We start from the raw sequence: 12,915 nt of genomic DNA, 5'->3' as shown, positions 1-12,915 counted from the left end.
AGTATGCCATATACCCAGAAAGGAAAGTGCATTTGTCAGTGAACTTCAACAAAAGACGTGGTTGCGTTTATATATAGTTGCACGGACAATAAAACAGAATCAAATCAACATCATATTAAAGTTTATACAGTCAAGCCAAAAAAAAAATTCAGACACCAGATATAATTTTTGATATTTTTTTACTAGTGTGTGCAGGACACTATAGTTCATTTATGTGAGTGAGGAGAGCAGAATAAAGTAAACTGTGAGATATTATACCCAATAACTCTTCATACAGTGACTACCAGTGACATTAATTAACACAAATTATTCCTCCACTTTGAGCTGATCATGTTTTCTTCAGTGTGTTTTCTGTAATTGCTAATGCTCTTTTTACACACAGACTGAACAACATGAAGCATTGCTTGGTCACTGGTTGAGCTAAACTGGTATTATCTAATTGTGTAGTTAAATTTAACAGCTGACAGATATTCAACATAATTCATGTGTGAGAGTCTAACAGAAGGACGGACAAAACCAGTCAAATATCCACTGAGTTCTGCTCATATTTACTACCATTTTCTAAACTATAGTGAATAAACTGAGATAATGTGAGAAATAAATTTGAATACATTTAGGTTTGACTATATGTTTGATTGTGGTCTTGAGACTTGTGCCGCAGTCACAGAGTCTCCTGGAAGAGCTTGTTGTACTGCTGCCTCTCGGTGGACATGAGGCTTCGGAGACTGAACCAGAAGTATCTCTGCGCTTGAGGATTCCTCGGCCACTCCAGGACTGACTTTTTATACAGTCTCTTCCTCAGTTTGAGGTACTTCGAGTGACAAGGCATTCTCTCCAAGAAAATCAGGACGATAACGTCATTCCTTTCGTCCATGAGTCTCTGGTGGGCCATATAAAAGGCTGTCCTGAAGCTCCCGCTTTTGATGTAGTGTCCCGTCAGGATGAACACGGTGCGTTTGCTTAGCTGAATACTCTGGGAAAGGTTTTCAATCAGAGGACAACCAGGCACCCAATCCCGCTCTTCCAAACACAACTGCATCCGTGGATCCCCTTTCTCTTCCAGTTGAATGCGTAACTCCTGCGTGACCCACTCGTGAACGGCTGGATCCGTCGTATCGTAGACCACGAAGGCATCGTAGACGGTGCTGTTGCAGGACAGTCTTCGGTATCCCTTGAGTTTGGCCAAGCAAAAGTGGTAGATGTACCACACATCCCAGAGGAAAAGATGGCTGGAGATGGTGAGCGTGAGAATGCTGAGAATCACAGAGGTCAGAAATATACACAAGATGATTGACAGGTAGTTGTGTTGGCAGGCTTGGACGTTTAGGAAAATGACACTCTGACCTTTCTGGGCACTCGGCGAAGAGCACGTTACGTCGGTGGCGAGGCGCGGGATGTTCACCGAGGTGCGGTTGATCCATCGGACGAACCACGTGGCGTTGCAAGAGCACACAAACCGGTTATTGTTCAAGTATAAGGTCTGCAAGTGGTCAATAACGTTTTCCGGGAAGCTTGATTCTTGGATGAACTGGATGCGATTGTAACTTAAATCCAAGATCTTGAGGCTGAATGCATCTTTTAGAAAATCCCGAGGCAGTTTTGCAATGTCGTTCTTGTGTAGGACAAGAGTTTGGATTGATTTAGTGTAGTTAGTCAGGCACGTGGGAAGATCCGTCAGGTGATTCATACTGAGGTCTAACAGCTTTAGGTTTTTAAGGTTTTTAAGACCCTCCCATTTAAACGACTTCAACCTGTTTTCAGTGATGTAGAGTTCTGTGAGGGTCTCTGGAAGACCTTCGAAAACCCCTTGTGGGATGAAGTTCAGGTTGTTATGAGAAACGTCGAGAGTCTTCAACGCCATAAGTTTCTTAAAGTAGTTGACGTACCTCGTGTCTCCATCCCTCCACAACATATCAAGACGGTTGCCTTTAAACTCCAAATGTTCCAAGGAAAAACTCTCCATTTCGGTGTTCGTGGATGTGGATATCTGGTTGTCGTTCATGATTAGTTTTCTCAGCTTAGCCAGGCTCTTTGTAAAGTTCAACATGTGAGTTAAACCCTCAGCTACGAAGTAATGGCTGTTACGGCTGATGTCCAGAACGACCAAGCTGCTCAGTTCCTGAAACGCTGTGGAGAACATCAAATCCAGACGATTGTCGGAAAAGTCCAGGTATTGTAAATTCGTCAACTTGACAAACTCAGACCCATTCAAACTCTGGCTCATGGCGTTCCCGGAGAGATTCAAACACCTCAGCTCATCAAGATCTAGAAATCTGGAATGAAGGAAAAAGATGTTATTCCTACTGATATCCAACGTTTTTCCAAAGGAGCTACATTCGTTGTTGAAAGGACTTGTAATCCAGAGTTCCTTGTCCTTGTATTTGCAGCTGCGCGCATATTCGTCATAGAGGAAATAGTGGATATCCTTCACTTCTCCATTGTGGTACTGGGCACCTTGAGACATTGGGGAACCATACTGTTTTTCTCTGCGGTTTGAATGTGAAGCTGTGTATTCTCCTTCAGACGGCATTGAGATTTTGTTGTCGGACAAGTTGATGATTCTGAAGCTTTTCAGCTTCTTCAGGAGACTGAGGTTCGCTATTTTTATGAAGTTTGTGCCGAGATCAATGAATTCCAGGTTGTTCAATTCAGTCAATGGTTTGAGGTCTTCCAGTTTGAGTTCTTGAAACACATACCCTCTGATTCTTAGGACCCTTAGAGATTTAAGACGGTCGAATGACCTTGAAAGGTTGAGCGATGCGGGATACACCTGGAGCTCGAAGTTGAAAGACAGATCCAACTCTTCTAGATAGGGCAGCAAAGAAGGAAAAGAGGTGCATGTTATCTCCTTAGCCAAGAAATTGCTTGAGAGGTCTAGAAGAATAAGTCGTGTCAGGTTTTGAAACCATTTTGAAGGTATATCCGTTAAAGAGTTACTATGAAGCCGAAGAGTCTTTAGGTTATTCAGAGTCTTGAAGGAGTCCGGATGTATCTGAAGGGGAGCATTATTTGGGCATGGGGTGCATGGGAAAGGTGCATTATAGCAGCGTGGACAGTTCCCACTCAAGTCCAGTATTTCCAACTCTGTCAGGTTCTGAAAGTCCTCATCCGTTATTGTCTGAATATTGTTGTTGTAAAGGTACAGCTCTTTTAGGCTTGATGGTAATTGGTGTGGGATATAAGACAAGTTGTTGGACTTCAGAGAAAGCAAAGTCATCTTGTCAAGCTGCACAAACGCATCCTTTTCAATGTTGTACGACTTGTTGCACGGGTTCCTGAAGTAGCAGTTCTGGCCGAGATACAGCCTTTGGATATTAGTCAGTTCTGTCAAATTCTCCTTAAGAATTGAATAGATGCTATTGACCTCGAGACTCAGGAGCACTATGTTGGGAGGAAGGCCCTTGGGAATGCTGGACAGCTGGTTCCCATCCAGGTAAAGCGACCTGAGGTTCTTGAGCTTCCAGAAGGTGCCGTTGTCAATCGTCACGCTCTGGGTGCAGACGCGATCTTTGGGACCGACTTTGATCGGTACGCAGTTGCATCGGAGGTCGATCTCGGTGATGTTGTGCAGCTCGTGGAATGAATCGTTCCTGATGTGGGGTATGTGGTTGATGGTTAGTGTCAGGTTGGTGGTATTCGTTGGGATTCCCAGAGGAACTTCGGTTAGGTCTCGCTCAGTGCAGTTGACGCTGACCTCGGTCCCGTTATTAGCCTGAGAAACGTCACACTTCAGACTTTTGGGATACCATTCAGCTGCCGTCCGCATAGAGATGAGACCGGCAAAGATCATTAATATCCTCTCTGACACCTGAAAGAGGAAGATGGTAAAAAATACAGTTAAAAAGTTGTAAATAAAACAAAGATTATGTATGTGTTTTACAAGAATTTTTAATTTGAATTTTGTTTAATTCGATGTGTTTCTTGCCTTTTCTTTTTTTTAATTAATTTTGATTGAATTTCTGTGTATGTTTTAAAATGCATAATAAAGATAAACTAAGAAAAACATACACAACCGTTTAAGATTTTATTGTTTCTAAAAGAGTCTCTTCTGCTCATCAAGGCTGCATTTATTGGATCAAAAATACAGTAAAACAGTGTAATATTACTCCAGTGTAAATCATCTGTTCTCTATGTGAATATACAGTAAAGTGTAATTTATTCCTGTGATCAAAGCTGAATTTTCAGCATCATTACTCCAGTCTTCAGTGTCACATGATCCTTCAGAAGGATCTGATGCTCAAGACACATTTATGATTATTATCAGTGTTGAAAACAGTTATGGTGCTAATTTAAGTTTAATTTACAAATAGCCTACCTACCCCCCCCCCCCCCCCCCCCACCCCCAAAAAAAAATCAGTTCACAAAATGTAAATATATATTATTATTTAATAAGTTATATATTTTAGGTATATTTCTATATGAATATAACCAAATATACAACACTATTTTTCATGAACATACAAGTTGCACAATAAGACAAACATTGCACTTGCAAAATATGGAAGCCTGTCTTAGACCACTTGAGAATATGATTACTTTATATTGACGTCATCACATCCTTTTGCAACCAATTTGCATCCTTTTAGTTTATCCATTGTTATTTTGTTTCCATTTTTCCTATGTATTTAAATGTACCATACTGTTTTTTCTCTTTTTGGACCTCACAATAATAGTTTTTTTTTTAAAGCAGTAGCAGTAACTACCTCAGAGCATCTTTGTTTTGACACATAATCATTATATGAAATGAACTGATAAGCGAATATTCAATAACTCACCATCTTCATCAGACCTGGAACTCTTTGAAGGCGAAGCTGGTTGTTCTGTACTTTATCTGGCTTGTCGAGTTGTACAGAGCCTGTGTTACTAGCAGAACAGGTGTTACTAACCAATGATATAGACCACAAAAAGTACAAACAAAAGTGAGAGTGAATATATTTAAACATAACTTCCCCTTTATCTTATAACAAGATTGTTCTGAATCTCTTTTGTTTTGATTCTGCAAGTGATGATATAACTCAACTAAACTCTCCGCACTGTTATCCTGAAGTGTTGTTATTGTATAAATTATATTTCATTTCAACAATATAGTCACTGAAACACCAGCATAAAGAGGAACAACATTACTTTCATCCGTTCTCTCAAGGGACGAGTTTCTGTACTAGAGATTAAGCAAAACAAGGTCAGGGGTTTGTGCGAGTTCTGCTCCGGTTTCTTCATAAATGAAAGCAAAACCACAAAAAGCCAAGCACTCCAATTATGAAATGATCAAAAATATTCTTCGTCCAACAGAACAGTTGCTTCTTCTGCACACAAGGAGAGGAAGAACAATAGGAGAAGGAAGAATATAATGTGCACGATATTTATCAATGACACGACAGGAAAAATCCGACTCGTTAGAAAAAGAAAGAAAGACAGTACGAGATCAGTGTCCAAGCTGAAATATTTAATGAAGATGATTCAAAGAAAATACATTACGCTTAACATTTAAAGTCAACTTGAATTCAAAATGGAGCTTATTAACATTCCCGGTCTTGATTCATCCGTGCTCATTATTCCGAATAAATAATACGATTTATCATCCAACCCATTCCTGACTGTCCTACACACTCCTGTTGCACTGCAATGACGCTTCATGTTGACTTTAAACTATTTCAGTAAATGTTTGCATTAGCCAAACAGCAAATTAAACAGTGCAAGTTGCGAACATAATTACAATATTTATAGTGGCAAAAATGTCTGATTTTTGAAAGTTATGACGACTAAAATAAACACATGGAACAAAAAAGGATGCATCTATCAGGTGTGTGTTGTATATTATATATATATATATATATCGTCTTTTAAAAATTCTATGTATTGTAGAATACTTCCTTTTCATTTTACATATTACACAAAATATACACAAGCACTGTCATCACAGTGGATTGCAATGGCCAGATAATCTTGATGGCTAAATGAAAAGCAGTGACTCTTGACATTTGGCCATTGCTAAAACAGCAAATGTAGTTTTGCTTTGGTCAGCAAAATAACTTCCCAAAGCCTCGACGCCAAAGAATATAAAATGACTTCCTGAATCGCTTCAGCTCCAACTAGCACTTTGAAATGTCCTTTCGCAGCTTAAAAAATCTAAATCAGAGCATAAACTCTGCACATGCAGTCTTGAGAATTTGCACACACCTGTGGCTGAAATAGACGTATAAGTGAGCAGTGCAAGAGTCGTCCGACATATAAATGGAAAGGAGAAGAAGTTTCTGTGCTGACTTCAGTAACGTCCAACCGCATGTCATTCACTCACACTTCAGAAGATTAAAGTCAACAAGAAATCAACATTACCCTAGTCACTTCTTAGTGCACATTTGCTGCAGGGATGACGTGTTTTTGTAGCATAAACCCAGAAACGAGTTGCGTTTTAGCCTTTCCGGTACCATCGCGCTAAAGTCAGGGATTAAAAGGCTGAAATTAAATATTTTCATATTTTATTCTGACATAAACTAGGCTAGTAACACACTCTTGTGATTTTTTAAAGCTTTAACTTGCCTTGAAACTCATCTACTCACTAGTCGCTTTCACAGTTTATAATCGCGCTCTTGAAAACTATTCTAACTCGAACTTTCAGGGAAATGTGTGTTTAATGCAGCTCAGAGGAACGGCGTGGACATCTTTTGATGTTTTAAACACAAAATGTGGAATATTGATATTCATAATGATTTTAAAAATGAAAAGAGACTTTAAATGTGAAATTGAAACCGCCAGTAGGTGGCAGCAAGTCTCTGTTAATGAGTGAGTCATTGAATCATTCATTCAACCGATTCGTTCAAACAAACGGCTGATTCATTCAGAAATGCGTTTGACTCTTAATGAGTGAGTCATTGAATCATTCATTCAACCGATTCATTGGATCAGTAACGAAACACCGCCGTGTGTCGCTCAGAGACGCAAAACAGTCCTGTGTGTTTGACTGGAGCTATTTATATTGGTGAAATAGAGCAAAAATTGGCAATACTGTGTCTAAAATGTTTATTTTTGTTTATTGTTTATTGAACTGTTGTAGGAAATCAATATCACATTTCTAATCATGCTGATATTTGAAGAAAAAAAAAATGACACTCTATGTGTGATATTGATTCACTATATTAAATGACATTAGTAACACACTCTTGTGATTTTTTTAAGCTTTTACTTGCCTTGAAACTCATCTACACACTAGTCGCTTCCACAGTTTATAATCGCGCTCTTGCAAACTATTCTAACTCGAACTTTCAGGGAAAAGTCTGAAATAGCCGGTGAAGGATAATAAAGTCATGCGACGGCGGTGTAGTTCGTTTATAGCCTACGTTTAGCTCTTGTGCCGATTGTATTTAGGCTTCAAAAGTTGTGTTAGTTAATGAAGATTATCAAGATTAACAAAACGTGTAAGAATCATACACTTTTTTGGTCTGCAGAAATCCAAAAGCCAATGGAAAAGTGTTTTTTTGTCCAGGGAACTGATGCAAACTTACAAAAATATGGCATCACTGCAGCGCTAACAATAAATCCCTTTTCTTTTTCAGCTCATTCCCTCCAGCCACCAGACTTCATCCATGCCCAGTCTTCACAATCCAATAAAACACAACAAAATATCACGTTATGGATGTAAAATGAGTTTCATGTTGACTTTAAGAACGGCAGGGTTGTTATCGGCTCCGTCCAGGGTTGACTGGATGATTATGACCATCTATAATATCCCTGTTGCAGTTTCCATAAAAAGTGTCAATGCTCCCTGAGCCAATAGTTGTCATGTAAAGATTCCCTTTCTGCCAGAGCGGGTCGTTCGAGACCTGCGATCTCCTCTGGGGCACATAGGAACCTGTGCTGTGGATGAACATGGACGATTCGTGAGAGTAGAAGATTCTTCGGCTGTATCTCCATCTGCAGCATGCTAGACTGGGGAGGGAAGAAAAGAGAGGGATGGATTAGTATTATGTCTCGTAATTTCATGCTTCTGAATCTCCTGCTTATCCTGATTCGGCGTGATACGGTAAAGACGTCAGTGATAAGCCCGCGAGCCACACTGGAGAAACGCTCTACCCAAGCCTTAATGCTCCAAATCAGGAAGTTCTAATTAAGACTGAAAATATGCAAAACAGCAGGTGAAGGTGAAGCGTGTCATTTCTGCATTACAATATAGAACGTACAGTATAGAATTCTGTTTTAGCATAATTACAGCTCAACATTGACTCCAAACCGTTAATATTTTCACCTTTAAATAAATATTAAATATCAATTTAATATATCTGTCATAGGAATTCTATGGAAGCTTGTTTCCGCCACTGAATAAAAAAAATTCAGCTCACAATTGCGAGATATAAAGTCGCAATTCTGAGAAATAAAGTCGCAATTGCGAGATAGAAAGTCGCAATTCTGACAAATAAAGTCGCAATTATGAGATATAAAGTCGCAATTCTGAGAAATAAAGTCGCAATTGCGAGATATAAAGTCGCAATTGTGAGAAATAAAGTCGCAATTGCGAGATTTAAAGTCGCAATTCTGACAAATAAAGTCGCAATTATGAGATATAAAGTCGCAATTCTGACAAATAAAGTCGCAATTCTGACAAATAAAGTCGCAATTGCGAGATATAAAGTCGCAATTGTGAGAAATAAAGTCGCAATTGCGAGATATAAATTCGCAATTCTGACAAATAAAGTCGCAATTATGAGATATAAAGTCGCAATTCTGACAAATAAAGTTGCAATTGCGAGATATAAAGTCGCAATTCTGACAAATAAAGTCGCAATTGCGAAATATAAAGTTGCAATTCTGAGAAATAAAGTCGCAATTGCGAGATATAAAGTCGCAATTATGAGAAATAAAGTCGCAATTGCGAGAAAAAAAAGACAGAATTGCGACTTTTTATCTCACAATTCTGACTTTTTTCTCACAATTGCAAGTTTACTTCTCATAATTCTGACAAAATAAAGTCGCAATTGCGAGATATAAAGTCGCAATTCTGAGAAATAAAGTCGCAATTGCGAGATATAAAGTCGCAATTGCGAGATATAAAGTCGCAATTGTGAGAAATAAAGTCGCAATTGCGAGATATAAACTCGCAATTGTGAGAAATAAAGTCACAATTGCGAGATATAAAGTCGCAATTCTGAGAAAGAAAGTCGCAATTGCGAGATATAAAGTCGCAATTCTGAGAAATAAAGTCGCAATTGCGAGATATAAAGTCGCAATTCTGACAAATAAAGTCGCAATTATGAGATATAAAGTCGCAATTCTGACAAATAAAGTCGCAATTGCGAGATATAAAGTCGCAATTCTGAGAAATAAAGTCGCAATTGCGAGATATAAAGTCGCAATTGTGAGAAATAAAGTCGCAATTGCGAGATATAAAGTCGCAATTCTGACAAATAAAGTCGCAATTATGAGATATAAAGTCGCAATTCTGAGAAATAAAGTCGCAATTGCGAAATATAAAGTCGCAATTCTGAGAAATAAAGTCGCAATTGCGAGATATAAAGTCGCAATTATGAGAAATAAAGTCGCAATTGCGAGAGAAAAAATACAGAATTGCGACTTTTTATCTCACAATTCTGACTTTTTTTCTCACCATTGCGAGTTTACTTCTCATAATTCTGACTTTATAACACATAATTACGAGTTTACATCTCAAAATTCTGACATCTTTTCTCAGAATTGTGAGATATAAACTCGCAATTGCGAGTTATCAGGCCAATTCTAAGGGGGGAAAAGACTATATTTAAGAATAGTTTATATCTCACAATTCTGACTTTACAACACGCAATTTCGACTTAATATCACGCAATTCTGACTTTATAACACGCAATTGCGATTTTATATCAATCAATTCTGACTTTATATCTCGCAATTCTGACTTTATAACACGCAATTGCGATTTTATATCACGCAATTCTGACTTTATAACACGCAATTGCGATTTTATATCACGCAATTCTGACTTTATATCTCGCAATTGTGAGAAAAAAAGTCAGAATTGCGAGATAAAAAGTCGCAATTACCTTTTTTATTTTTCATTCTGTGGCGGAAACAAGCTTCCATAGAATTCACCTCCTTTAATATGACACTCCAAAATCAAAAAAGTGCTTTGGTTGCAAGTCACGTAACTAGCCAAATTGCTTTTGTGTAGTCAAGGACTGTCAGATTGATTGCAGCATCAGTGAGTCAGCAGCGCTCTGGACGCGGGAGAGAGCCACGAGTGATCGAACACACACGCAGGACTTCCATGTCATTGAGCTTCCCTTGGAGGAGCAGTTAAATCAGTGATTATGAAATAGAAAATATGACACAGCAGTAAATGCACGGGAGCAGGACGTCCTCAGACGGCGCGTCATCGTGCGAGGAGGAAGACACCAAGACAGCAATGACAACTGAGAAGATAAAACACTGCAATATTTCATGCAATATTTCGGTTACAGTTTGCCAGGCGTAGCCTTGTGCAATATTGACATAAAAAGAATATCTCGATATTTTCCGGGTACGTTTAAATTGATTTTTATCTTTAATGGGCAATTTTAAACCTATTTTTAAAAACCTAATTAAATGTATGCATCATCTTTAGTGACAAATTCTTACATTTAATAAAATATAGTTAGAATAATAGGGCTGTTACCATTAAAATTAAATCTGTTTAAACCAAATTAATCTTTCCAGTGCAGAGGAAACACAGAAGCTGTGCCATTTAGATGCATTCACACAGACTATTTAATGCAGCTCAGAGGGATATCGTGGACATTTTTTTGTTTTAAACATAAAATGTTGAATATTGATATTCATAATGATTTTAAAAATGAAAAGAGACTTTAAATGTGAAATTAAAACCGCCAGTAGGTGGCAGCAAGTCACTGTAAATGAGTGAGTCATTGAATCATTCATTCAACCGATTCGTTCAAACAAACGGCTGATTCATTCAGAAATGCGTTTGACTCTTAATGAGTGAGTCATTGAATCATTCATTCAACCGATTCGTTCAAACAAACGGCTGATTTATTCAGAAATGCATTTGACTCTTAATGAGTGAGTCATTGAATCATTCATTCAACCGATTCATTCGATCAGTAACGAAACACCGCCGTGTGTCGCTCAGAGACGCAAAACAGTCCTGTGTGTTTGACTGGAACTATTTATATTGGTGAAATAGAGCAAAAATTGGCAATACTGTGTCAAAAATGTAAGTAACTTCTTTGTTTATTGAACTGTTGTAGTAAATCAATATCATATTTGTAATCATGCTGATATTTAGAGTAAAAAATCGACACTCTACGTATGATATTGATTCACTATATTAAATTATATAAATATAAAAGACATACAGAGGTATTTTTGCCCCCTTATCTGGAAAATTGAGGGCATTATAAATGCATTTTAACAGAGTAAACCATGCAGTGAAATGCACAAGCGCACTAGTCTGACCTACTACATCACGTAGTGTATGCGTGTGCGCTCTAGGTGTGTTTTTGTAAAGTGAGGGACATACTCGAAAATGTCAGATCACACATCGTTAACAGAACAATCACCATATTATAGTAGACGATAATCACACACTCCTAGTCAGAAGACTAAACTATCAGAATAAACACAAGTTTAGCATAAGCCAAATACAGCATAACATCAGGAATACAGCATCTCTGCTGTGAATCATGCTGAGTGGATCTCCTCTGAAAGGCTTATGAAAGTAGAGGATCAAATGAATGCAGCAATATACAGGCAAATCATGGAGCAATACCTAATGTCAGCAAGGTGAACCTAGAGAAAATGAGTTTTCCTGCAAGACGATGACCCCAAGCATAAAGCACGGACACAGTAATGACTTGAAAACAACAACTTGAGTATTCAAGAATCCAGACCTTATTGTTGCATGATCTTAATGCATCCTGACTGACAGCTGCCGGGGGGTGAATACTTATGCAAATTAAAGTTTAATTTCTTTTTTTAACATTGAAATCAGGTTTCATTTTGACATGAATTAATATTTTTCAGTTGATCAAATAAATCCCTGTGATTCCATGTTATAGAAAAAAGAGATGGCCAAAGGGCGTGAATACTTTTTATAGGCAATGTACGAGTAGCTTACAGCTTGAGAAGCTACAGTTTAAAAGGACGTTTCCCCAACACTATGGGAAAATTAGTAATCAGGTTAGCTTCAGTTTAAATCAAGATGAGGGTTACAAAAACCCTAAACCTGTGCTCACCAGCTGAGGTGGAGAGAGGGGCGCGCTTCAAGTAGCGTGCGGACAACGAATTGATCCCTCTTTCGCGTTTCCTTGCTTTTGAACAGACTCATACACACACAATTATGTCAAAATACCAGTTTCAACAAGTATTCTCCCAGTTTAACAGTTGAGAAAGAAACCGAATGTGTGTCAGTATATTCGGTCCGTGCTGTCAGTCTTAAAGTGACAGCAGCCTAATATTCCTGATGCTGTCTCTGTCATTAATGTTAATAAAACAACAAAATAAAACAATTAATCCTTATTTAATTTCGACAGTGAACACAATAGTGTTGTTTTACATTTAGACCAAATTATTACATTTATGTACCTGAATACTACTTTTAGTATTCATCTATGCTTGTAATTTACGTATTTGTTCTTATTTTATTACTGACTGTTCACTACATCATTAAAGAGAACTTGTCTTTTATAATGTTTGAACTTTATTAGTTAGGCTAGAAGTTTTTGCTCAGGTATCGTATTTTTTTTGCTAATCCGAACTGTGAGTATTGTGATCAATTGCAATATTATTAAATATAAGTTAAGAACTCATGATTCAGTCGCTGACCAACAATGCAATTCTGCATGGTTGCAGTTTCTACATAGTTGAACAGAAAGATAATTTTGTCGTTAGGTTAGTTAAATGTCAACTAGTTAACCACAAACGAGCGCTAGCAAC

At 37.9% G+C, this 12,915-nt stretch overlaps 1 protein-coding gene across 1 annotated transcript; it reads right to left on the bottom strand.

Annotated features, from left to right (window-relative positions):
- Nucleotides 1-661: 661 nt before the first annotated feature.
- On the bottom strand, nucleotides 662-5,036 carry tlr7 (toll-like receptor 7). The gene is made up of 2 exons (XM_056237698.1): nucleotides 4,776-5,036; nucleotides 662-3,808 (listed from the first exon to the last, which is right to left on the bottom strand). The coding sequence occupies exons 1-2, from the start codon at nucleotides 4,941-4,943 to the stop codon at nucleotides 662-664; spliced, it is 3,315 nt and encodes a 1,104-aa protein (XP_056093673.1). The 5' UTR covers nucleotides 4,944-5,036.
- Between the last annotated feature and the right edge of the window lie 7,879 nt (nucleotides 5,037-12,915).

The sequence above is a fragment of the Rhinichthys klamathensis genome, unplaced genomic scaffold (assembly GCF_029890125.1).
Source record: "Rhinichthys klamathensis goyatoka isolate OS25496 unplaced genomic scaffold, OSU_Roscu_1.1 h1tg000496l_1, whole genome shotgun sequence".
NCBI lineage: Eukaryota > Metazoa > Chordata > Actinopteri > Cypriniformes > Leuciscidae > Rhinichthys > Rhinichthys klamathensis.
This window is presented reverse-complemented; position numbering and strand designations above follow the sequence as displayed.

Coding starts and splice junctions, on each gene's coding strand:
- tlr7 (XM_056237698.1), bottom strand. CDS start 4,943: ATGTTTAAATATATTCACTCTCACTTTTGTTTGTACTTTTTGTGGTCT. Junction 3,809..4,775: donor TTCCAGGTCTGATGAAGATG/GTGAGTTATTGA, acceptor TTCCTCTTTCAG/GTGTCAGAGAGGATATTAAT.